Genomic DNA, 27,134 nt, shown 5'->3' with positions numbered 1-27,134 from the left:
AAAGCCTCCTTGATAACTAGGAGATATCAATCTTTTGTCCCCCTCCATACCATCTGTTTATAGTGCAACACGTATGCAGTTCTGCATAATTTGATGTATGGAAGCTAGAGATTTCCCTCAAAGTATCAGTGCTGTTCCTTCGGTATGTCATTCACTTAGCACTCAAAGAGCTATATATTGTTTTGTGTGTTCTTTTATCGGAGCAGCAGGAAGTGGTTCCTTTCATGGCCAAATTTTCAGGGGATACCATGTGAGATGTCCTGATCATTGACAACATCATGCAAAAGACCCACAAACTTTTGTGTATGGCCAATCACAACTGTGCAAAAAATTGTTCATTTAGAGCAGCCTTCCTCAACCTGGGGCGCTCCAGATGTGTTGGACTGCATCTCCCAGAATGCCCCAGCCTGGCTGGGGCATTCTGGGAGTTGTAGTCTAACACATCTGGAGCGCCCCAGGTTGAGGAAGGCTGGTTTAGAGGAACCCAAAGTGCCAACCATGGTTTAACTGTGTTTATCCAACTGGAAGTTATTTTCATTTTCATGTTAAAAAAGAAAAGAAAAAGGTAACATAAAAAGATAAACATCTATGTTTTCCTTCCTTCTCACTGGACTGTATATCCATCACTTGTCCCTTTCAGTGATGGGGTTGCATGGGCCAAAACATCCAGCATATTTAGGGTGCTTCAACTGTACTTCAGATCTCTGAAATTTGAGCCAGCTTAGGTTTCACAATGGAGCAAGACAACTATTTGAAGGAAATTGTAGTCAACAGCGGGAGATGTGAATGCCCCATAGCCAGTTGGCTCACTTAACCCATTCCCTTTCCCTGGTCTTTCATCCTCCCCAACCAAAGTGACAATTTCCAGGCCTTGAATTCTTTGTAAGACTAAAATGTTTTTGCTTATATTTTAGGTGCTAAGCCTGCTCCTGGGATATGCTTTGAAAGAGTCAATTCTGCGGGTGATCCTTACGGAAACTGTGGCAAGGATTCCAAAAGCTCTTTTGCCAAGTGTGAACCCAGGTACACGCTCTTTTCTTATCCAGTGGGGTGGGGGGAAGGTTGAAGTTGTGCCAATGGTAGCTGCTAATGTCATTAAATTGACTTACATTATTTCTCCTCCCTTTAGAGATGCTAAGTGTGGAAAAATTCAGTGTCAAGGGGGAGCAAATCGACCTGTAATTGGTACCAATGCTGTCTCCATAGAAACAAACATCCCACTACAAGAAGGAGGCAAAATTCTATGTCGTGGAACTCATGTTTACTTGGGGGATGACATGCCTGATCCTGGTCTTGTCCTGGCGGGAACAAAGTGTGAAGATGGAAAAGTAAGGGTTAGCAATCATTTCCCACAATCCAATCTGTATGTGTAAAGGTCAAGTCCTACATTCTTTTTCAGTCTCATTTCCTGTATTTTAAATTATCAGTTTTGTAGACCAAATGAAGATGCTTATGCAAACAATTATCCTACTTTAAGTATACTCAAGAGTTTATTGAGAAAGATTGGGATCAGTTTATTGTTTAGCCAGAAGGCCTAACAATCAATTGGTACATAAAAATGCTGAGACAAGAATTTATTGTGCCAGTAAAATGCATACTGTCTGCAAAAATTTTCATGCTACAGCCAGCTACTGATAAATTACATCTTTCATGGAGAATCATATGAAGAAAGAAGAGAGCGAATAATGGTGGCTAAATGTTGTGCTGAATATATGTTTGCTTCAGAAAGCATCCGTTTCCAAAATATTTGTGTTCAAAGACTGGTAGAAAGCACCATCTGTTGAAGTTTCCTTGTAGTTTTGGCTTGTATCCATATAGTAGTATTATGATTTGCAGCATTTCCTATGTCCAGCAGAATCAGCTGGAGTTGATAGGCTTAATTTGAGCATGGACTCACCAGGACTGAAACCCCTATCCTATGTGAAATAGCTGGTCTTAGGCTTAGAATATCTGAAGTAACAACAACAACAACGCATCTCCACGCACATCACAATAACCTTTCCTTCACTACTGAGTAACCATAGCCAGCCCACACATATCGAGAATTGGGTGAATCCAATACTTCAGAGGACCTATCTTCCAAATAGGCTCTAGTCCTAAGACCTTTCTTTTCAGAGTTTAATTGTGGGCTATTGATTTTATTAAATAGTTGAGGAGGGCTTAGCTTCTTTGTGAAAATGGATTCCAATATCACAGTATTCCTTGGAGCTCGTGGTTCTTCCTGGGAGGATGGCAGAGAACATTTTGACTTGACAACAATAACCACCATATTAAGAACATATGAAGAGCTGTGCTAGATCAGACCAAAGCCCTGTCTAGTCCACATTCTCTTCATACAGTGGCCAACCAGCTGCCTATGGGAAGCTCACAGATGATATCAATGCAATAGCACCTTCCTACTCATGTTTCTCAGCAACTGGTATTAAGAAGCATACCGCCGCTAATCCTGGAGGTAATATATAGCCATCATGACTAGTAGCCATAGCTGGCCTTATCATCCATGAATCTGTCTAATCCCCACATTAAAGCTGTTTAAGTTGGTGGCTGTCACTACACCATGTGGTACCAAATTCTGTAGTTTAACTCGGCACTGTGTGAAGAAATGCTTTTATTTGTCCAGAATCTCCCACTGTTCAGCTTGCTTGAATGACCCCAAGTTCTGGTATTATGAGGGAGATTTATACACAAACACACCACTATATCCTGCCTTACTCGCCTTTTTTCTAAGGTTGACCCCTTTCCTCATAAGCAGTTGCTACAGCCCCTTCTTTATTTCAGTTGGCCTTTACTGCCCCCTTTCCAGCTCTGTTTAGTGGTTTTTTGACAGAAACATCCAACTAGTTGTTCATTAGCTATGTGCTTTGGCATGCTTTAAAACAGAAGAATTTGCTGGGCAAAAAGCAGCTTCTGCAAGACAAAGAAAATGGCCTTCACATCTGGGAGAATATGACGCATATTGCTTGAAATATCAGTGCACACATTTTTATTTCCAGGATTTCCGTGCACAGTGGTAATCCAGGAAACAAAATTTATGAAAAGACATGGGGAAAATGCTCCTGAGAATTTGAAAGAAGCAATGTTAAAAAGAGGGGGGTCTCTTGTTGGCAGATTGCAGATCATGAGTAAATATTTGGGTATATTTTGTCAAAGCCTCTGAATTTATTATTGCTTTTGAGGTTTCTGGAGTTCCCACATCAGTTAGACATGCTGGCTGCAAACTTTAAACATATTGTGATTATGGGTTCAATTGTATGCTCCAGTTTGCAAGCACCCTTAAAATTAATGGGGATTTCATGAGAGCAGGGTTCTACTGTTTTTGACATCAAAAATCCAATATAGAAAAGTTTTATTTTTGAAGGTTTGTGGTTACAAATCTGCATTTAAAACTTTTCTTCAAAGGGACTGCTAGAAGGGAGTAAAGTGGTAGAAAATCCCAGTCTCTGTGTACTGAACTAGATACACCAATGAACTGACTGAATAAACAGCAGCTCCTTCTGTGTACTAAAATATTGTCCAATTTGTATTTTAATGGTTGATGTGTGAACCCAAAAGCATGTTAAGCCAGTCTGCATATACCAGGTTAGTGCCATTGAAATGAATCGAACTACAAGGTTTTAGTGGACTGTGGCCTCACCTTTAATGTTATGTATTATTTTAACAGCAGCCATTTTAATAGGAACAGAATGCTGTGTGTCATAGAAGTCTGAATGTCTTGTTTGTGAACCATGCTCCAATGAGACCACATTCCCGTGTGTGTGTGTGTGTGTGTGTGTGTGTGTGTGTGTGTGTGTGTTGATGCCAATTCCCTCTTATTTCCTTCCCATTTTCCTCTATTCCCTAGGGTGAATATCTACCTTGACTAAGTAGTCATGTTGTCTTCTGCTTCACCTTCCCCACCGCCTTCTCCTTATGATCATGACTGACTTTTAGCCCTGCTGAAATAAGCACCAAATTTAAAGGAGAGCAGATGTTATATGCTAGACGTCTGATTGTTGACCTGGCACCTAATACTCATTCCAGCAGCATATAGTCTTTTCTCAACATGGATGATTTATCAGCCACCCTGTAAATGGGTCATTTCAGTTTGCATTGTGCTCTGTTTTGATTGTGGTGTCTATCTTGCTTTGAGCTAGCCTTTTCAGCTACAGTGGAATGCTGAAGTTAACGCTCTATAATGATTGCATGAACAAATGAATGCCTTTGTTTTAGGGTGACCATATGGAAAGGAGGACAGGGCTCCTGTATCTTCAACAGTTGCACAGAAAAGGGAATTTCAGTAGTGCCATTTGTATGCATGCAGCGCCTGATGAAATTCCCTCTTCATCACAACAGCTAAAGCAGCAGGAGCGATACTAGATTGACTAGATACAAAAGAGGGCAGAGCTCCTGCAGCTTTAACTGTTGTGATGAAGAGGTAAATGAACAATTACGGTGTTCATTTCCCTATAAATAGAAAGTAAATGTATTTTCTTTAGGCAAATGCTGATTTACCCTTTCTAATATGATGGTGATTTTGTCCAAAGTGCAACTGTGACCTGTTTCACAGGACGCAATAGCTCATCATTGGTTAATTGACCCTTGAGAATGCAGCTCCTTGAGGGTAAATTAACCCATGATGTATTGTGCAACTGGGCCCTGTGTGTAGATGGTCCCTAAAGGAAATTAATTGGAGGGTGGGGGATATTGTCACAAATGTCTGAGCATGGCAGAAGAAGAGAAATTAACCTCTGTCAACATCTGAACTTTTCTAGTTATCCCGGGCGGTGGCCAGGATTAAAAGAGCTACTGAGGTGGGGGATGCAAAGCCTTGCATTCAACCATTGGGCTTTTTAATCCCTCCCCCTCTTTAAATACCACCTTCCCACCTCTGATCATATCACAAATTTATTTTGAAAGTTTCAAAACTTGTTTGCCATTTGGTGTGGTTCCTGTTTGAAAAGATGTCGAGAGACATAGCTCCATTTACTTCAGTGGAGATATACTGATTTGTAGCATAGGGTGACCATATGAAAGGGAGGACAGGGCTCCTGTATCTTTAACAGTTGTATTGAAAAGGAAATTTCAGCAGGTGTCATTTGTATATATGGGGAACCTGGGGAAATTCCCTCTTCATCAAAACAGTTAAAGCTGCAGGTGCCCTGCCCTCTTTTAAATCTGGTCACTCTAGTATAGCTCCTGCAGCTTTAACTGTTGTGATGAAGAGGGAATTTCACCAGGTTCTCCAAATATACAAATGACACCTGCTGAAATTCCCTTTTCTATGCAATTGTTAAAGGTACATGAGCCCTGTCCTCCTTTTCATATGGTCACTCTATTTTAGCATCAAGAAGCTGCTGACTTGTTAAGATTTACATTCAGACAATTAATTTTAATGCAGACAGAGGAATACGCTGGTGGCACTCCAAATGGACCTAAAAATGAAATAAAACACACTTGTAGAAACAACATACAGTCTGGATGTCTATTCACTTGCTCAGATGAGCTTTCAAATAGCACCTGCGATTTCCCCAGATAAAGACCCAGTTCACATGTCACCCAGGGTTATCTGGGCACTTCTCTTCCTATAGTGGAGAAGCAGGCACTCTATCTGCCTTCTAACATGCAGGGTGGCAACATATGAGGAAAGCACTTGCATGATCTCCACCCACCCACCCCTTTTTTTCTTCCTCCAAAAGAGAAATGGCATGAAGAGGGCCTCTACAAGACTTGGACATTGGCATGAAGCTCTCAGCTTGTAGAGTACATTGTCTGTGGGTTGGAGGACAAGGGGTGTGCCCACTCCTCCATCCTGTGAAGAGGAGGGTTCCATGTTGTTACACGGTTCACTTTCCAGGTCCTTAAGCAGTGAGAAGCTGCAGGTTTAGTTTGCTTTGGATGAGAGATGGGAGACTTTCAGTGTCTTTCTAATATTTGTTTTATGTACAATTATACAGGCAACGCATATGTGGAAGTAAGCCAGCTCTCCTACAGCAAGCAGTAGGTTGCCAAAGAGCAACTTATGCAGCCCCCACTCCCCAAGCTAATGGCTCGAGGGGGCTCTTTTCTCTGTCAGTTCCCAACTGCAAACTGCTCTTTCCCTCACAGGCACACACCCTATAGAGAACCAGTCTGGGAGGATCATCAGGGGAGGGTGTGGAATCGTGTTTCCCTACCTTCTCTTTTCTGTCCCACAGTAGGGACAAGCAGCTTCCTCTTTCTTTACACGGGGAAAGGAAGGTAGCAAGGACCACGTGGCTCATTCAGTGAGATGGATGAACATATAAATGAATGCGGCACTTAAAAAGGCTGGGGGAACTAAAACAGCCCACCTGAAGCAAGGGGCGATATGTGCCAGGCTATTCATGAAGTTGATCTCACATTTGTAGCCATTTGAGAATGAATATCTTGGGCTGTGATATCCAGATTTGACCCTTTTGTTGAGACCAATAAATGAACAAGAACTTTTAAGATCTAACCAACTGGGATCCTGCATCGTTATTGTAGCAGCACTCTACTGATGTGGCATAATTGTTAAATAGAATATATATATATATATATAATAGTTATCTAAACCAGAAGTGACTCTTTTGTTTGAAATTGTAACCAGAGGGAATTGGATGCTGTAAGCATTCTTGGAAATTTGAATTAGAAATGCAATACTGGGTGTGGGGTGGAGTTCAACACACTTTAGTGCATGCACCAGTGATATGCATTTTTTGGCAATATTAAGCCTGATCTTCTTTTCTCGTTTTATAGATCTGTCTCAACCGCCGCTGCCAAAATACCAGTGTATTTGGTGTTCATGAATGTGCAACAAAATGTCATGGACGTGGAGTAAGTATTACAGGTCCAATTTTTTACAGTCAGTCAATACCCAGCTGAGCAATAAATCATTCATTGGTTACAGCTTTTGAAATCTATGATTTTCGTAATATATCTGTCAAAGTCTTTTCAGCATGTCCTTCCAACAAGATCAATTTTCAGTGCCCTTTTCAATGCCCAGGAAAGGAGATTTGGCTTTTATTTAACAAAGAAATGTCTTTGGTCAGAATAGCGTTATCTTTCCAAAAATTAATGTTCTGTAGTTTAAAAGAATTGAATTTGATTCTCTATTTTATTATTTCGAGCCTAACATTCATTCAAAAAGAACTTTCTGTTAATGTTTCATACAGAAAAGATTGTTTTGGGCCTCAGTCATATAATGTGTAACCTAACTGAGATATTTTAAAAAACATTTTAAGAAAAGTTATTCTTCTAATTAAAAAAATGATTGATTTTTATATTGCAGTTAAACAATTAAAATATCAATGCAACATGCACCATATATGAAAGGAAGTAAGATCTCAAAACAACAAAAGAATAATAAATCAAGCTTAAAATTGTGTATAAAAAGCTGGGGAGGGCTGTTTTATCTCTCTCTTGTAGCCAGCTACCTGACCTCAGATGGTGAGGGCATCTATAGAAGGACCTCTGCAGAAAATCTTAACGTTGACCATAAAGTGTATGAAAGTTAGGTGTGGCATGGTTTCATTCCAGCAAGTCATAATGCCCAGGATCACCTTAATGTCAAGCTCGCCTACCTGCCCTGTGCACTAGTTCAAGCCTTTCGGATTTGTTCCCAGTATTCATCTTCCCTTGTTGTTAGTTCCTGAAACTTGTGATACCTGGCGAAAACTCAACTACAGTTCTTCTCTATGAATTGTGTTGGACTGTGGATTCAAATCTCACTTTATTGTCTACTGGATGGCTTTTTCCAATCCATGCAGCTTTAAATGTATACCTTCTCCATTGGACTGAGGAAGTGCTAGGTTAGCAAGCGTGATGTAAGGACACTAGGCAGCCCTTAAACTTAGAATCAATACATAATACAAGTAGCCTGCTAGGGGGCAAGAGTTCTTCCTGAAAAATTGACTGCCTCTTCTTGCACTTTCCGCCCTAGCAGAACATTATTGACAGCCATAGCAGATCCCTAACTAGAGCTGCAGCTTCTAAACAACACACAATGCAATGCAACACAACACACACTGTCTTCATTTTCCTCTAGGACAGTGCTGATGGATGGAAAATACTGTCTGAACCATTCTGCAGTTCCACCATTGCACCCTCATTCTACAGCTGATTATTTTAGGTCCGTAAGGAGATATTTTGAACAAAATATCTCTAGAAAGGTGCAGCCTGCATCACCCCAAGAAGCAGTAGTGCCCTGCTTTATTACTTCCAGTTATTCTTGCCTTCAGCTGAGTTGGCTGACAGTGGCTAGGGATCATTTTCATGTACTGTTTTCCACACTCATCTGCACATCTTCTTTTCTCTTTAAGGTCTGCAATAATAAAAAAAATTGCCACTGTGAGGCCCACTGGGCTCCTCCCTTTTGTGACAAGGCAGGATTTGGTGGCAGTATAGACAGCGGACCAGTTAGACAATCTGGTGAGTAAACTGATTCCAGAGCCAGCTTTGCTATGAAGCAGAAGCTCAACTGCGGCATTTGCTTCAGGCGTCAGGTTGCAGAGGGATCCAATGTTCATGTCTCCAGTGTCCGTTTCTGGGTGCCATTATAAAAATGAGTTCCTGCTGTGTGAAGGGTGTCATTTTAAAGTGTAGTCTTAGGTGCAAAAAAATAATAATCTATGGCTGCTACTGATTGACATTTTTCCTCATGACTGTAGTAGAGAATAAAGTGACAAAGAGGTTTTTTATTTCCCCACATAGGAAAGGAAAGGAAAGGAACCTCTCGTGCAAGCACTGAGTCATTACTGACTCTTGAAGGGACACCAGCTTTCACTGACGTTTTCTTGGCAGGCCTTATATAGTGGGGTGGTTTGCCGTTGCCTTCCCCGGCCGTTATTACCTTTCCCCCAGCTAACTGGGTACTCATTTTACCGACCTCGGGAGGATGGAAGGCTGAGTCGACCCGAGCCGGCTGCCTGAAACCAGCTTCCGCTGGGATCGAACTCAGGCCGTGGGGAGAGTTTCAGCTGCAGAAACTGCTGCTTTACCGCTCTGCGCCACACGAGAGTTCCCTGAAACACCGCCTTCTTCCCATGTCATTGTTTTCTGCCGCAAATTTTAATTTATTGTTCCTTATCCATTTTCACTACATCTACATCTCTGTTCACATTTGTTCATCTGTTACATTGGCGCTGTCAGGGTGGTCTACAGGATGGGTAGAAAGTAGTTCTCCAGATGTTCTGGACTTCAACTCCCAGCATTGCTGACCATTGGCAATCTTGACCACATCTAGAGATCTGCCTTCTGCCTACTTCTTTGTGGGAAGAAACTCAAGCATGATCATAGATAAACTCTGCAATAGTTGGGGAGCATGCCACTTCTGTATTTTGCTCAGTTTCTCCTAAACTTTAGCAGCAATCTGTAGATGTTATACCAACAGAAAACAAACTATTTCCACCCTTGATGAAGTACTTAATTATTCACCAAGCTAATTGTTTCACCTGGTTAAACACTGGGCTTTTTGCGGCCTCATCAAAGGCATCGTCTTAGAAGATCAGGGTTTTAATTGCTGTCTCTTTCAGTCAAAGCAGCATTGTCTTTAAGGACTCTGATACATTATAAAACTGCTCCTTAATAGAGTTTATAGAGCAAACTTTGGGGCTGCCTCTTGCAAGATTCTGTTTTTATTTTCATTTTACCTTGTACACCGCTCCAAAAAATTTTCAATGTGGAGCGGTATATAAATATTCTAAATAAATAAATAAATAAGATGGCTGACCCCCACTCAAGACAAACCTCATTTCAAGGAGCCTCCACACAGCAACATAGTTGTATTCATAGTTGATATCAATGTATCACTCCTAGGAGGCCCCGAGCACTGTCAATATACAACTATCCTTGCAGAAAGGAAAGAGGGAGACATAAATAAATGAGGTTAAACAGGCCAATTTTCTTAAAGGAACATGGCATACATGCATCAGCCAAGATCAGTGTGGAGAGGATAAACTGATGTTCTGGGAGACTGACATGGAAACCCAGCCATGATGCTTTCCCATTCAGCCCAGCCTTAAGCTAAACCAATTGTCACCCATTTCTATTGTGGAGAAAGGCAAGCATGAGATAGGTTCGCCAGATCAGCCTCCTAAAACTCTGCCTGTTGTACAATACCTTCACCAGCCTAGATAGCAGCTCCAGTCTTGTTGTTACCTACTCACTGTCCTGCTATCACAGAGTCAAGAAAAAAGAGGAAATGCATCACCAAAGAAGAGGACATCCATTTGCATTACATTGTCATATGCAAATTTATATGTATAGGTGCAAATTTAGAAATAATAACTGTTATTTAAATAGAATACAAGCCATCAAACCATAGAGCAAAAGACTGACTAGGTGACCAGTGTGTACTTAGTCCAGGTACTAACTGATGGTCAACTTCAATGCCCCTATTCTCCGTTCTTACTGGTCTTTATTTTTAAGCTGGACTTGGACTGGGCATCCTTTCAAATAGAGGACACAATTAAATAGAGGACTGCCTCTGAGAGCTGTTCAAATAGAGGACTATAAAGTAGAACACATGATCATCCTGTGCTATCCCCAACTCAGCCAAGATGGACTTCCTAAGGACCTCCCATTCCTCAGCACATTAATGACAATTTCCATATCCATAGCCTTTTGTCAACATTGTGAGAAAAGATAAATAGCCAAATAGCAGTAGCCAAAAACAAGAGCAAGATACTATACAATCTCATCCAGAGAAGGAAGGCAAAAAATAAAAAATAAAAATTGTTACTGATTTTAAATTGTTTTCTTTTTTTCTGCAAGCTGCCATTATAGGGTGACCTGTAACTACTTTAAGTAAGTAAATAAATAAATATACCAGCCCAACAGCCAATTATGACTAAGCATAACCATTCTTTCTTAACCCAATAAAGAGCCATCAACCAAATTCCAATGTGCCCCTCTGCCCAAGTGGGTATGTGGGTTGTGGAGTCTGCCCTGATTGACTGTTAGTCTGAACCTATCAAAGTCTCACCAGCCCCTGGGCCAAATCTTAGGTCTTACAAGACGTCACACAATTTTGTTGTCAGGTTTTGCCACAGCTTCGCAGAACTTGTGCTATCTCTTTTTAGTCCTCAGCAACCTTCCAACAGATGTCATTTTAGAGCAGGTGGTGTGGGTGTATGTGGGTGAGTGTGCAAGTGTGCACATGCGCATCCATGTGCACTCACTTTTCAGGATCCTTAACCTTCCATTCTTCTAAGCTTTGTATAACCTATGGACAAATCCTAGTAGATATTCTTTCACTATGTTTGTGGCTGTATGTCTACATTTAACAGATGTGAGAGCAGAATCATGCCTAATTTTGCACACACACCTAGGATTGGCTTGGAAATGATATCACTTTTTGTCTGAATAGAGGTATTCAAAAGTAAATTAGATGGCATTTACTTTATACAAGTTCCTGTAATGAATTGTAATGCTGAGCTTGTGACATCATCATAATTTCCATAACAATGCAGTGGCATTGCCATTTCACAGCAAGATGTAACCGACTAAAAGAGGACTGGAAAAGAGAGAGAGACCTTATTCAGACATGAGTCTCTTATATAACAGCATATGAAATGATACCCAAGATTTGAATGAATGAATGAATGAATGAATACTAAATTCACTTATACCACTGCAGTCCTGCTGACTTATCTTAGAGCCAATCAATATTCACATAATGAGCCAGTTCACATGTAACGACAGCCTATGTGGTAAACAACCCATGGGCTTTTGAGGATGAGTGGGAGAGGGTTTTTTGTCCAAACCTGGACTGCTGTCTTCTTTAGGGGATAAACAACTCAGCAGTTAATACAACAACTAACTATGGGTTAACCACCTCTAAACAATCCAGCAGTCCAGGTTCAGATGACATGCTAAGCAACTTATGAGGGAGATTGAGGGTTGCTGAATAAAAACAGAAGCAGCAGACACACAAGAGGCAATGTGTCCACCCTCTCCCACGCATCCCCAACAGTGCCTGGGTTGTTTAACCCATGGGCTGTCATGTAGTGCAACCAGCTCAATATTTGGATATGCTAGAATTCTTGCATTGCACTTTGTCATAAACTTCCTCTTTCACAGAAACTCTTCTGTGAAATGCGTAATGTTGTCAGGTCACAGAATGACCTGACAGCATTAAACAGTTTTACATCCCAATTATTTTCAGTGGGGTAGTTAGACATATGCTTCTCTCTTTTCCTCTGTTTTAAATGGGAATTGCAATTTCTTAACTTTGACTGGATCATACACATTTTGTGCAGCCTTTGCCATATTGAAAAACAAAGTGAGATTCTGCCTTTAGCAGATGAATGTAGACACGTATTGTTGCTATGCCACCCTAGCTCCATGAGTGGTGAGGAGGTCTAGGAACACAGCGATTACTTGGGTTTTCCTTTGGAAGAGGGATTGCTGGAGACGTAACATGTTCAGTAATATTTGAGATGATTTACAATTATCATAGAGATTGAGCATAGGTGGAGGCAGACTGCTTAAACCAAGGATGCACAACACATAGTCCATATGTTTACACACACACACAGAGTGAGTTACGTGCTGCCCATGCTGCCTCTAAATTTGTGGCAGCGGCAAAACAAAATGCCATTCACTATTGAATTTCAGCAACAAACTGTGATAGTGGCCTAAAAAGCCCCACTCCCAACCCCTCAGAGTACACTAGGGGCTGTTCACACAACACACTAACCCACACTCAGTGCTTGAGTTTGGGTTGTTTTGAACTGTGGGTTGTTTGTTGAACCGTGGGTTAGAATGTTGTCTGAACACAGCACATTTATTGCAGAGTGGGTTATTGTACTGTCCAAACGCAGCAAGGATGGCTTGTTAACCATGCAGTGTGGCTTCTTAACCAGCCTGAGCAATCCAACAGCAACAAAAAGGGTTCTCAAGATGGCCTGTTCGAAAAAATAAGCCACACTGCATGGTTAACAAGCAGTTCAGACAACGTGCTAACCCATAGTTCAACAAACAACCCACGTTTCAAAACAACTGACACTCAACCACTGAGTGTAGGTTAGTATGTTGTGTGAACAGCCTCTATGCAATGATGAAGTATTTCTTTAACTGGGATTTCTGAGGTGGACAGAATGGTGGCTGCCAATGGGGGCCACCATTTTCCCCCAGAAGCCCCCAGAAGAGAAATACTTGACCCCATCATGCACTCTTTTTCTGGGGCCTGGGGGGGGGGGGGCAGCATGGCAATTGCCAGCTGCCCACCAGGAAGAGTTCTAGGCTTCAGCAGTGAGTTTCCCCCACATTCATCGCTCCACATTCCCCTTTCCACCCCACCCCAAATTTGCTAGGAGAGCTCAGTCCCTATTTCAGATTCCTGAAATTAAAGTTGAAAACTCTTCATGGAGAATTTTCAGCTCATGTTTAAATCTAATTAAATATAAAGAAATCAAATAATATACATGCATTGAAGCCACCCTTACTTCCAAATAAATGCATTTAAGATAGGGATGTTAATCTGTCTCGTGAGAAAAATATATATACTGCAACCTTGCCCAACCTGGTGCCCTCCAGGTCATCATGCTGTCTGTGGATGATGAGAGTTGTAGTCCAACAAATCTGGAGGACACTGGGTTGGAGAAGGTGGATGTACTGCAATTTATGTATAGGCAGAAGATAGGGAAAAGAAATGGAATTCATGTAATTTGTGGAAGTCAGGAGGGCTTGCAGTCATTTTGTGGTTTGTTTTATTTTAAAAAGAATGACTTTTAAAATTAACATGTCCTGAATTAGTCAGTGGTTTGCAGTGACAGTACTAAGCTTTGTTTAAAAAAAAAATCTGGAAGAGTTAATTGTTCTCTCTTGACATTTGGATTTAAATATGAACCCTTATAGAATGGCTTAAATTATGATACAAGTAGTTTGCAAATCGCTGTTGAAGAATTTTACAAAGGACATTTGAGTGGGGAAAACAGAGGACATAAATGGAGTATTCTTTAGATACCTGGTTAGTTTTACTCTAGCTTCATACTTCACACTTGTTACATCTTTTTCAAGTATTTGCTTCAAATAATAGACTAGAGTTGTTATGTGACGATAACTTATTCTAATGGCTTATTCTCAGTTCCAGCCAATAGGTTAAGCATTTACCACAGGAATTTTTTTTTCCTCTTCAGCTTTGCCCCCAGGAAAAGTATTTTCAGTTAGGCACCCGTTTTCTTCTCTGACTGTCTCTCTCATATCAACCCCTAGTTCATGCAGAGTGGGTTGTTGTGAACGAGCCAGCTTGCTAGTTCACACTGCTTGATCACTTCCACTTGGCTTCTATCAGGGGGAGTGGCTAAACAACCCAGGAAGGCTCCATCTCTCAGTTGTTTAATATGATGTATGAACTCTGGTAAGGTGACCATATGGAAAGAAGGATAAGCTCCTATATCTTTAACAGTTGTATAGAAAGGGGAATTTCAGCTGGTCTCATTTGTATGCATGCAGAACCTGGTGAAATTCCCTCTTCATCACAACAGTTAAAGCTGCAGGAGCCCTACCCTCTTTTGTATCTGGTCATTCTAGTATAGCTGCTGCAGCTTTAACAGTTGTGATGAAGAGGGAATTTCACCAGGTGCTGCACACATACAAATGACACCTGCTGAAATTCCCTTTTCCAAACAACTGTTAAAGATACAGGAGCCCTGCCCGCCTTTCCATATGGTCACCCTAAACTCTGGTTTGGCAGGGGAGAAACAAGCCAGAGTTCTGAGTTTGGACATCACACTAAACATCCCTCTATTGTTTTGCCACTTGTATTGACAGCAGGAGTGATCAAGCCATGTGAACTAGCATGCTGGCTTGTTCATGACAACCCAGGGTGTTTTTTTTAAAAAAGAAGATGGGTTGTCATGATTTGCAAACCAGGCCATTAGTTAATACCAAATGGAAGGGCAAGTATAAGAATGGAGGGTATGAATGTCTGAAATTCAAGTCCATTTCTTGTTATGGAGTGGTGCGGCTGCCATTTCTGCACACCCTCTGCCGAACTCTGCTCTAGTAATGTAAAAATGTGAAAACCAAGTCAGAGGAGTGACCTTATAGGAGAAGAGCCACATGTTTTCCAAAGGCTGTATTGGGAATCACCATTGCAATTTTGGCATGATTCTTCCATATGATCCTATAGCATCATTCATACATTATTTGAGCAGTATAGGATGAAGACATGGGAGCAGCAACCATACCATGCCCTGTAATATCAGAATAAGTCTTCGTAGATTTAAATTGAAAGTTGTATTTTTGACTGAGGGTTTGCTATACTGCTGGCAAAAGGTAGGCAGGGCTACCTTTCATTTAACCTAATTTGTTAATAAGAACTGTGGATTTGTTTGTTTTCAGATAACAGAAGTTTAATAATAGGGTTACTCATAACCACCCTGTGCCTTCTAGTTGCTGGTTTACTTATGTACATCAAAAGGAAGATCTTGATTAGACTGTTCTTTATTAATAAGAAGAATACAATAGAGAAACTAAGGTATGATATATAACTACCCTCTTTTTTAAAATATTGATAGACAATATGCAAAATCATAACCCATTGGAGTACAAAGGATGAGCATTATTGCCTACGTAATGTTATTCACTAAAAGGAAACTTTAAAATTTATTCTGTAAGTAACAGGATTGTAATAAAAAGTGTACCTGCAGAGTTTATTTAAGTGAAGGTGAACAGGTGGAGTGCAAGATAGGGGAGAAATTGGAAGCAATCACCATTAGCCTGTGGTTCATCTACACCAAGCAGGATATTGCACTATGAAAGTGGTATATAAAAGGCAGGAGCCACACTACTGCTTTATAACGGTACTGAAGCGCACTGACAACTGTTGGGGCCTATGACACATCTACACCAAGCAGGATATAACACTTTGAAAGTGGTATGAAAGCAGTATATGGTATGTCATGGGCCTCAACAGTTGTCAGTGCACTTCAATACTGCTATAAAGCAGTAGTGTGGCTCCTGCCTTTTATATACCGCTTTCATAGTGGAATATCCTGCTTGGTGTGGATGAGCCCCTGGTCTCCAAAACAGAAACACCAGGAAGAGGTTGTAGGAGGCAAAAGCACAGCTGATGGAGTGAGGAATCAGACCAACATAGATCAACATACACATGGATCTGGCTTGCTTACATGTAATGACAGTTCCTGGGTTGTTAACCCAGGAATTGTCTGGGCCAAGTGGCAGCAAGCAAGTATGCTGCATCTTGTGCATTTATTTTTATTACATTTTTATACTGCCCAATAGCCGAAGCTCTCTGGGAGATTCACAAAAATTAAAACCATGAAGAGCATAATAAAACAACCCACAATCTAAAATCAGAAATACAAAATACAGTATAAAAAGCACAACCAGGATAAATTCATCGCTTCTTCTTTTCAATCAACAACAAAAATGTGTAAGTATTGGGTTAACTCTAGGTTCAGAGTTAAGCAAACAAAAAAATGATAGGTGATTGTTGGGTTAAATCTGGGTTTCTAACCCCTAAACAACCCAGAGTTCCAGGTTTGGACATCACAATAACAGTTGAAAGCAAAGGTGACAGACATACTGGAGGCAGCGAGTTCCCTTGCTCCTCCTTGGTATTGGCAATTCCTGGGTTAAAACAACTGTCATTATGTGCAAACTGAGTCACAATGTTTATCTGCCATGACTTTCTTTATTGTGCTTTGATATCTCTGCTTTGTTGTGACAATTTTGATTTTTCTCATTGTATGCCAGCTTGTGTGATGCATATGAATTAGAAAAGTGGGGTAAATATATCTACCTACCTGCCTGCCTTTCCAAGGATGCTTGGAATCGCAGGGATCTGCTGTGCAAACATGCCCTAAACATATTTTTTATTCTGCTTTGGTGTTAAGCAATTAAAAAGTTTGCCTTCATTTTTGCCTGCTTGAAGTATTGAAACATTGGGGTAGCCTTTGGTCTCTAGTTCATTTAATGAACCACAGTATCCATAGCTAAGGTCATTATTGCTTAAACACCAGGTTCGTTAGAAGCATCTCTTGTGTGTTGTAAAGTGGCATTTCCACAGATTGCAAGAGCTAATTTAACAGACTACTGGCTCTAAACAAGAAAATCAATATTTATATTTATTTTTTACAAGAGTATTAGATGGATTTTACTTTCAGCATTTACTAAAGAAAGTAAAGATAAATAAGTCCTGTGTCTAAGTATAACTCTGATCTACGATTTTAAAAGCAAGGGCTACCTTTAAAGTGTATACTTGTATTGCAGGTCTGTGAGTCCAGCAAGGTCTTCCAGTCCATTTGATCCCAATCATGCTCCTTCCACAACCCTCAGTAAAAATCTAGTCAAAAAGCCACAAAATTCAAACATGCAAAAGGTGGGTTCTTACACAGTACCATCAATAAAATCTGGTCTATATTTCCCACACGTCTTAATTATTTTTATATGAGGTGATATCACAAAATAGTGAAATTTTTAGAATATTGCTTTTAATGAGTGAAACAGAAGCAAAACAACCTGGGCCCAAAAATGTACTCTGGCTTCCAAGTTCTAGACAGATGGAAACTTCAAACGGTGAAAAGAAATAAATGCATTTGGTCTCTGGATTGCAGCCAACCATCTCAGACAGGAGCAATGTTTTCCAAACATCTAAGGGTTAGTGTTTGAGTAAGCTCATGGAAGCTGTTAATTGGTTGTTCTTTGGCTTCAGAAAAGGTAAAGTGGACATCTTAAAAAGAAAATAAGAGCCAGTTCAAAACAACCTTGAAAGCAGTACTGTTTACATCCATTAATTATAAGATATATGTGAGAAGAAGTGTACGGGCACAATCCAGCCAAAGTAAAGTATTTTAGGTTCCATCGATTTCAGTGGGAGAGTTAATCTTGCATTACACTCTCTCACTTTCCCTTCTCTCCTTTTCTCCTTTCTCTGAAATCAATGGAACCTGAAAATACTTAACTTCGGCTGGATCATGTCCAGTGTACTTAAACTGCTATTGATTTGAATATGGTTGTTTTATGGGTCTGCAGAGAAATGAGCCACAAAGATTGCTACGATATCAGACAGGTGACATTAGTAACCCTGTGAAGGCCCAGGATATACCACGGCTGAGCCCACCAGAGCGTGTCCTGCCATCCATTTGTGAGTTACCCTGTCAGCGGTCTGTTCCCAGAAAGTTGCTGCCTGCCATCCCTTCCTCCAGACAGGATCAGGTAGGCTATTTTCTTTTTAGTTCTATGGAACCTGCAGAATCCATAGGCTCATATCAAAATGGGTTTGCTAGCTAACCAAATGTAAAATGAAATGATTCCCCTTTCTTCCTTGGGGCTTCACCACATGAGCCTAAAATCCCACATCCTTACTGGAGCTTCTGCTTCTAGATTCTTTGCAGGATTAAGACTGGCTCCTTTACACAGGCAGACAAGTACTTTGAATTGAGGGCTTCCTTTCTTGGCATGTTTTTAATGTTTCATTATACAGCCACTAGATGGTGCTGTACTATAGCACAACTGCACAATGACACATTGCCACTATATCAGATTAATATTCCTTATCAGGCTATCTTCAATCTTTTTAAAAGTGGGATAATGGTCAAAAACTGGGGGAAATACCCTGGAGGTTAACAATGTCATGTAAAGCACCCACAAACTTGAGGACCAATCTCGAGCATGCACCAAAGGCCTTGTGTAGAAATGCTCTTGGTCTCTCTTGGGGCATTTTTTTGCTGGTTGGTTGCATACAGGTAGGTTACAGTGAAATGACACACTAACATTTGTAATTATGGCTCCCAAAGTGTTTATTTTTTTTAACAAAAATAACACTGGCATGTGTTCCTGCAATGCTAGTGTAATGTCATAATTTGTAGCATCTTACTGATATGTGTGCTTGAGATGTGCTTACAACCTTAAGCATATGAATGTCCTCTCCTCTCCTTTTTTACTGTTAAAAAGAAACCCTTACTATATTTTTCACAACCCCCACCATCTCATTAGTTCCTTGTTTCCTCATCTCTTCTCTGCCTTTCTGTTCCTCTCCACTTACTCTTCCCTCAAGACTCTATTAATTATGCCCTCCCCATTTCCTGAAGTGATCAGATGCAGCACTTACCTAGGTCTGCCTTCCTCTGGAGAAAGAGCACTGGGAACTTGGGGAATTTTGTAATATTTGTTTTATTTACAAATATACAATCAATAGAACACAGATGGAGACAAGCAGCATATGGACTTCAGCTAAGCAACAGATCTACTGCCTCTTATCCAATCGTCAAGGAGGGGCTCCCTGTACCCCAAGGTGCTTCTACGCTTCATCTCTCTCTCTTTCTCTCTCTCCTGCCTAATGTGACTAGATACAAAACAGGGCAGGGCTCCTGCAGCTTTAACTGTTGTGATGGAGAGGGAATTTCACCAGGTGCTGCATACATACAAATGACACCTGCTGAAATTCACTTTTCTATGCCCTGTCCTTCTTTCCATATAGCCCTTTTCATATGGTCATCTCCCCAACCCCCAACCACAGATAAGTTGATTGGGCATATTTTTTTAACTCGAAATGAAGAACTGTGTTCTGAATTTGCCACGACATTTTGTTCTGTTGTCTCAGGGTTCAAATTAATACTCAGTTACATGAATGTTTTCCCCTATGGTTATGGGGTGCTTTTTTTTTTAATTAGGGTGACCATATGAAAAGGAGGACAGGGCTCCTGAATCATCAACTGAGGTGATGAAGAGGAAATTCCACCAGGTTCTTCATATATACAAATGGCACCTGCTGAAATTCCCTTTTCAATACAACTGTTAAAGATACAGGAGCCCTGTCCTCCTTTTCATATGGTCACCCTATTTTAATGTCAAAGCAATTGTGAGAATTTGCAGGCTAGATTACAAAATAGCAGAGGCAGATAGCCACTTACTTGGTTCCCTGTTGCTGTTTTTTTAAAAACAAAAATAAAATTCCCCCTCTGAGCTGTTTGCCTTCTAGCCTGTAGTGAAATAGATAAGCTCCTCATCTCTTGTGTGATCTTGAAGTCCAGTCTTGAACTACCCATAACTGCTTTGTGATTAAAATAAATAAATAAGGAAAATATACGCACAACCAAACTTGTCTCTGGAACTCCCTGCCGAAAGCTATATAGGTACAGCAGTGAAGCAGGTTTTTTAGAAATGCATATGAAACTAGATATGGTAAGATCGCTTTCTGTCTCTATTGTCTTTCAGATTCAAATTCAGTCTAGAGAAATTTGATAACTGAAGTCTATGTGTAACAGCCCAGTGTGTGTGTGTGTGTGTGTGTGTGTACACCCATAAGTAACAAGAGTTAATGTCGAGACTGAAAATTCTATTTCCTCTGCTTACATGTACAAAACTGACACATTTAAACAGGCCTCAAAGGTACTGAAGGAATAAATCTATACAATCTATAAATATACCTTGAACTCTCTAGGGAAACTGGGTCAGGAAACAAGCCTGGCTGGCACAGGGAAATATAGCAGTAATGTACTTCAGTACTTGTAAGGAACATGCTGGTGGCTACACATCACCAACCTGATTCTGTAAACACAATTATACTGAGTCCCTCACAAAAGAAACTGGACCTCTCTATGTAACAGGGATAGAGGAATGGGTTTGCTCCTAATTCAACACTTAGCAAGCTTTATCACACCAGCGTTATACTGTGCAATCACTGCGAATTGCATGCAAAAGACTCAGAAGTTTCCCACCTTATCATCTGCTTTGATTGTGAAGTACTCCCATGCATCCTGCCTTAATTGTTCAATGAAGCAAAAAGATTCGCTGTATTTAGCCCCAACTTTTTGAGCGTATTTTCCGAGCCACCGCTGGAGCACAGGAGTGGGATTTTAAAGAAATGCTTACATCTGGGTAAGCTTTAAAGATAAAGACACCAAAATTGGCACAGTAATAGATATTAGGGAGAGCTTTAAGCATACCAAATTTAAATTGAATTGGGTCATCCATTGATTTTTTTTAAATGATTTTTTACATTTCCCCCCTTAAACTCACTTCCTGGAATGCAAAGGATCGCTGTCGACCAGTAACAAAAACAACAACCGCGAAAGCTTAGTGTTACAGGGATAATCCGAGGGAAGCAGGTATGTGGGATGAAGCTAAACATGTTCTTATAGGAGTGAATAGAAGCCATTCACTAGTGTGGGATAAAATAAAGATGTCCCACACTAGTGAGGACATAATTAAACTGGTGGGTTTATTGTAAGGGGATGTAACCAGGTTTTGCCCCTCAAACCTTAGTGATTGTAGCTCACTTACTTTATCCCATTGAATGTAATGGGATTCATGGAGGACTAAATCAGCCTGTTCCTCTTTATAGCCTTGTCCTGAATTCTATTTCTTTCTCATACTGAAGGGTAAGATAACATTGGGAATGGACCTATACATACATATGCATACTAGAGAAAGGCCTGTTAAATCTCATGGTGCGTGCGTGTGCATGTGTGAAGAGATGGGGTGTTTGGGGTGAAGAGATGGCTCCAGTCTTCCCCCACTTCCCCACTCACTCCTTGGCCCTCCCTGTCTGATCCCCAAAACTCTGCTTTACCTCTTCCTCATTTACCCTATTTATCCCACACCAAGTCCTATTCTTCTATGCGTCCTTCCCTCCAGTTTCCCACCGCAGCTCAGTAGACTGGGAAACATGTGATTTGTCACTGGTAGGTGTTGCAGGTATCAGATAACGCCATAATTAGCCATGCAGGGTGAAATCTATGACCAAAGGAAGATGGTTTTCTATCAACTGATGAAGGGTCTTTACAATCTGAGGGTTCCATATTATCCAAACACTAGGTAATATATATTACACTATTTTGCTTCAATTGACTTAGATTTTTTTACCTAGTGCACCACCTAAAATTAATCTCTGGCTTCGCTTTATTAAAAATTGTCATGTTTCTTCTTATTCCTGTTCTCTGCCTATGTGTCTTCAGCAAAGGAAGACATGGATTTAAGTTGCAGCTGGCCTTCGTGTTCTCAGAAATGGAAATCAACCATTACTTCTTTGCCCCAGATTGCTAGGTGATACCTGATACCTGCAACACCTACCACTAACTATTGACCAGGTTCACACCATCATTTTCAGTCATAGTGGCTTAAATAGGCCACTGTGGTTTGCAGCATGTGGGCACCTGTTCTGCAACACAACCCTTGAGGGTGGGTTGTTGGCATTGTTAAGAAGCCACCCACAACCATAAACTATCCCATGTTTTTGGTGGTTTGTTAACAATGCCAACAACTGACCCTTGCTGGGTTCAGATGATACAACAGCCTACAGTCGGGGATTGGATTATGGAACAGGCGCTTGGCACACACTGCAAACCACAGTGTTTTATTTAAGCCACCATAGCTGAAAATGATAATGCAAACCAGCTCATTCAATGAGCAATCACCATTTTGGAAATGAACCAAGACTTCCTGGCCACAACATCTCATCTAACATTTGAATTTTTCTGTTTCTTGTCCTAACCCCTGCCTCTTGTACCACTGTTATTAGACTGGGAGCAGTGATTACTTTTCCTCCTTTTCCTTTACAAGCATTCCCCCACCAATAACAAAAATAAAAAATACTAATGGACTATTATGTGGCAGTATGAACCCTGGACACACTGTAGTTTGTCCAGAAATTCTAAGCCCTTCTGCCAATGAACTCTCCCTTTCAGCCCAGGCCTAGGAAAAATAACAAGAAAGGTGCTTTGGATTTTCTCTCCTAAAGCCCAGAAACTGGATTTAACAAAAACCCTTTTATCATGCAAATTTGCACCCTCTTTTCGGGTGATGCATTTCTTCTTTTTTTAGTGATGTGTAAGTGGATACTCTATTCTCCCCCTCCACTCTTGACCCCCTTTCCCTGGCTTATTTAACACACAGAGTTGTGGTGAGAACATCTGAAGAGTGCTATAAATCTGGGCTTCTAAGAACTTGACAGAGAAAGTTGGGAAATAGTGCTTCTGCGCTCTCTCTCGCTCGCTCTCGCTCTCTCACACACACAGTATCTATCTATCTATTTATCTATCTATCTATCTAAAATGATACTTTTGTTCACTGAAAACTACAGGCAATGATAAAAGACAGTCTGCCATAGCTTGATCCTGTACACAAAAGTAGATAAAAACTTAGTGAAGTTACTCACAATGCACAACATTATTGACAGGCACAGGAGCTTGCAGATGGACAAAGTTCATATTTTCACAGGCTTGCAGGCAGCCAAACCTTTCTGGTGCTAGAAGTGTAATTTTTATCTAATTGCTAAGTGTCTTGGTAATACTGGGTTTCAGGTTATCTTTTTGCCATTTTCAGAAAAGCTGTACTAACTGAAAAACCCCAAGTTACAATGATTTAATACAGTTGAGCACAATTCCCCTTATGATGAAACTCACTGAACGTTTTTTTTTTTTTAAGTATTGGTTACTGCTGGAAGCTACAAAAAATAGAGAACCATAATTTATAACCTAATATATTTCAGTAATATTTTCTCTCCATGTGTTTCAGCTTCAGTTTCACTTGTAGTGTCTGTCTGAAGAAACAATGTAGAAGCTGATCTTTCTTTCCCCTAATGAAATCTAGTAAATTTAAAGCTCTTTTATGGATGCATATTTTAATAGCAGCCTTTCTTTCTTTGCTTTTAGTACATGGCATGTTAGCTTTCCTTTTTGAAAGAGCAAATTCATGTAGTTACAACATATTAGAGATTTTCGTAAAGAGATACCTTCAGAGGAGATCATTTATGCACCTGAGTGGGCTTTGTCAAATCCTTCATCGCTCTCCTATTCTGAATGAACTCTTCGAGTACCTTGCTGGCTGTTAATTTTGTACTTTCATTCATTACAAATAGAAATAGTGGGGACTTCAGAATACAAATTATATCTTTCTGATATGCTGAATCAAAAGATGTAACTTTACTTTTTTTGGTGAGCTACAAAGTGTCCTAAACTATAGCAGTATTAGCCACAAAATGGCCCAGAAGTATTAGTGTCATCCATTCTTTGTATAATACTTTTTGCCGTACGAAGGGCTTTAACATTCTTATCTCACTTACTGCAATTCCATTTATCAGGATAAACACTGTGAGTTGGATCCAGATTTAGATGTGTGCCTCTGGGCTGGCGAAAATAGACCCCTGCCTCCCCAGAGCAGTCCCTCTAGCCTCCTGGAAATGCTACACAGAGGATCAGGAGACCTGCTGAATGGGGAGAACTGTGATGTTGGGTAGGGGAAGGAGGCATGGTCCAGAAAAATCAGGCGGAGGGACCTTTCACACATGGAGTCCTTTCATCAGTGGAAGGCAGATCCTGGATCCAACTCAATAAAATTAATAGTCATATGATTCATTTTATTGTAAAAATGCAATGATCTTGTATCGCATTGCAGGAATCTTGCAAGCCAAGTCCTCCTCGAAAGCCTTTGCCAGCAAATCCTCAGAAGAGCAAAGCTGCTCAATTTAATAGTGCCTCCAGATCAAAACCTGTGCTTCCAAAATCTTTGCCTCAGATTGCTCCTGTCAGGTTAGTTTAGCTGTCCAATCATGTGTTTCCAACAGCAAATGCTTTTCTGAAACATCTCTTTTTGTTACCTTCTCCACCCAGAAAATTATTCCAGTTATCTGAGTTTTCATGAACAGGTGCTTGTATAAGGAAATGTCACAAGGTAAAAAAAAAAAAAAAGGGGGGGGGAGCCTATAATTTCTGCAAATCAGAGCATCCCTGTGCAGTGAATTTCAGACCAAAACACATGGAGCAACATTCTTAATTTTAACTAGAAGAAATCCATAGAACATAGAAAACAGATTGGATCCAGATTTAAGCACGTGTAACTGAGCTGGTGGAAACAAACCTCCCCACCCCCTCCTCTCCACAACAGCTCCTCTAGCGCCTGGAAAATGTCACATAGAAGGTCAAGGGACCCTGAAGAATGGGGTGAGCTATGGAACAGAAGGGGGTCCCCAAAAGTGAAGCAGATGCACTTTGTGTGCATGGAGTCCTTCCCTCAATGAAAGGCAGATCCTGGATCCATTTCTATATATTTCACTAAAATTCCTTGAATATGGGGAGGGATTTTTAAGGAACATACTGTGGTGCCTTGAGTAACTAATGTGTTGTGAGCATCCTTAGAAAAGGGCTTGCCTCATAATCTGAAAGGGAATGCAGTCCTAAAAGTTGGAGTGAAAATCCACTGAGGGATTTTATTATATTCAGTGTTATGTAAGTGTCACAACTAACTTACTAAAACATGAATACAGAACATTCAGCTACACATATAATACAGCTAAACCTTTGCTGGATCGTTAAAGCATTAAATGCTTAACTCTTCCTATACCGGCAATGATACAAATTGCAGTAGTGTGTTGCTTTCTAGCTGTTACCAGAAATTGCGCATTGGTGCAACATTAGTGGCGACTGTCATGCACACCAAAACTAGTGAACTCAAGAACTGGTAATTAAATAGCCGAAGCCATCTCAAGTGGGAGAAAATTATTCTTTCAAGATATAGCCATTCCTAATAGCAGAACCTAATTTCTGTTGCTCCACAATTAATTAATAATATTGTTAAAAATGTTCGTTAATAATAATATTTGTACCCCTGAACCCTCTTTTATTAAACAGGCCTGCACCTGAACTTCCACTTCGTGTGCCTAGATCCTGCAATGCTGCCTATATGAAATGACCAAATGGATCGCCATTTTTATCCTGAAAAGTGAAGACAGAAGTTTGCACTATTTTCAACTGTGGTTGAAGATCAATATTTTTATATCAATAGGTAGAATTTTTAATGTTCAAAACCCCATTATTTTTAAGAACTCTGAGCTACTGCCTTTGGTGCTATACTGTATGAAGGTGGTCTGCATCCTTGCTCAGGTACTTGTAAATTATTAATTTATATTGAATATTTATTACAGTGCAGAGCACTGTAGTAGATATTGTTTCATCACTACCAAGGAAGCCATTTTGTGATGTTTAAACAGTCTTCATTACAGATTTCTCAATAGGCTGTACACTCTCCTCAAAGATTCTTTGCTTTAGATCTTTACAGCATGCTGACCAGGGCTGAAATGAAACTGCTGGAATTGAGGGACTGATGACATTTCGAAATTAGTTTTGTCAGTCAAATCTGGAGGCAAAAGATGTTTTTAGTGAGAAACTTAAAGAGAGGTGAAGTAAACAATTGCTAGTTCTGTTGCCCATCAATATGCACTTCAGCTAGGAAGAATGGAAGAATTGTGTGAAAATCAAATACAAGTAATTGTCTGGATGTATAGATTTATCGAGGGTTAGGTACTGACTGAAGGATCATGTAATGGCTTCTGCATAAAAATTGAGATATTAAATGTGGAAGTCAGGTCTTACAACGTATGAACTTACCCTCTGTAACCAGGCTCTTATTATTGCTTGCTATATATGGGAATATTATGTGGCTCAATCCTGTACACAAAACAAAGTAGTGTGTTGTCTCTTCGCAAAATAATGCAACAGGTGCTTTTGTGCTGTTGTCTGCCACGCTTCGCTCCAGTCCACATGATGGTTCAGGAAAAGATTTTTTCACATATTCTGGTGGTGCCTCACAGGGCTGTCTATACGCACGGAAAGCCCCGGGGTTGGTGTGTAGTGGCGCTGCGTCAATTATACGGGGCTTTCTTGTGGAGCTGCAAAGAAAAATAGTCAGGGACTTACCCTGACTTTTCTTCTCTGGAGCAAGGCAAGTGCGGCGCATCCACCATCTAGCCCTCTTCCGGAGTCGCAGTGGAGGCGTGGCCAGGTAGATGGCTACCCCTGATTGATCGCCGTCTGCTCGGGCAGAGGGCAGGGGGTGGGCCCAGCTGCTGGAAACCCCATGCTTTTGCTGCAGTGTCGGGATTAGCCACCGCCATCCTGAAGCTTCAAAAGTGCAGGGTTTTGCTTGTCGTGGTGGTAATCCGCCACTGTGTAGGCAGTCCCACTGTCACTTGTGGCTTGTGCTATTCTTCTAGACAAGGGGAAGAAGTGGAGCAGACCTTGGTGCAGTATCATATAGGAATTTGGGGCTTATCAAAGCCATAGAAGTCACAATGACTGTGTGTCAGCCTAAAGAGAGAGTAAGACATGGGAACGGATGTGTTGCCTGCGAAGTGCAGAGCCTGGTTTCCCTATTTCCCTTGCAATAGGTAGGGACTGGAAGTGGCAGTTACT

The 27,134-nt window shown here is 40.7% G+C and overlaps 1 protein-coding gene across 1 annotated transcript in view; it reads left to right on the top strand.

The window, feature by feature from the left end:
• The window catches only part of ADAM12 (ADAM metallopeptidase domain 12), a 257,743-nt gene extending 231,776 nt beyond the window's left edge, over window positions 1-25,967 (top strand). The window contains exons 15-23 of the mRNA XM_063133269.1: window positions 915-1,023; window positions 1,130-1,328; window positions 6,736-6,813; window positions 8,298-8,406; window positions 15,325-15,460; window positions 17,218-17,326; window positions 17,980-18,162; window positions 24,343-24,476; window positions 25,575-25,967. Of these exons, the coding sequence (XP_062989339.1) occupies window positions 915-1,023; window positions 1,130-1,328; window positions 6,736-6,813; window positions 8,298-8,406; window positions 15,325-15,460; window positions 17,218-17,326; window positions 17,980-18,162; window positions 24,343-24,476; window positions 25,575-25,635 (1,118 nt within the window). The 3' untranslated portion in view covers window positions 25,636-25,967. The remainder of the gene's footprint in view (window positions 1-914; window positions 1,024-1,129; window positions 1,329-6,735; window positions 6,814-8,297; window positions 8,407-15,324; window positions 15,461-17,217; window positions 17,327-17,979; window positions 18,163-24,342; window positions 24,477-25,574) is intronic.
• The last annotated feature ends 1,167 nt before the right edge of the window (window positions 25,968-27,134 follow it).

This window comes from Elgaria multicarinata, chromosome 8, assembly GCF_023053635.1.
Source record: "Elgaria multicarinata webbii isolate HBS135686 ecotype San Diego chromosome 8, rElgMul1.1.pri, whole genome shotgun sequence".
NCBI classification, from domain to species: domain Eukaryota; kingdom Metazoa; phylum Chordata; class Lepidosauria; order Squamata; family Anguidae; genus Elgaria; species Elgaria multicarinata.
The sequence above is the reverse complement of the archived record's forward strand: the minus strand, read 5'-3'. Positions and strand labels throughout refer to the sequence as shown.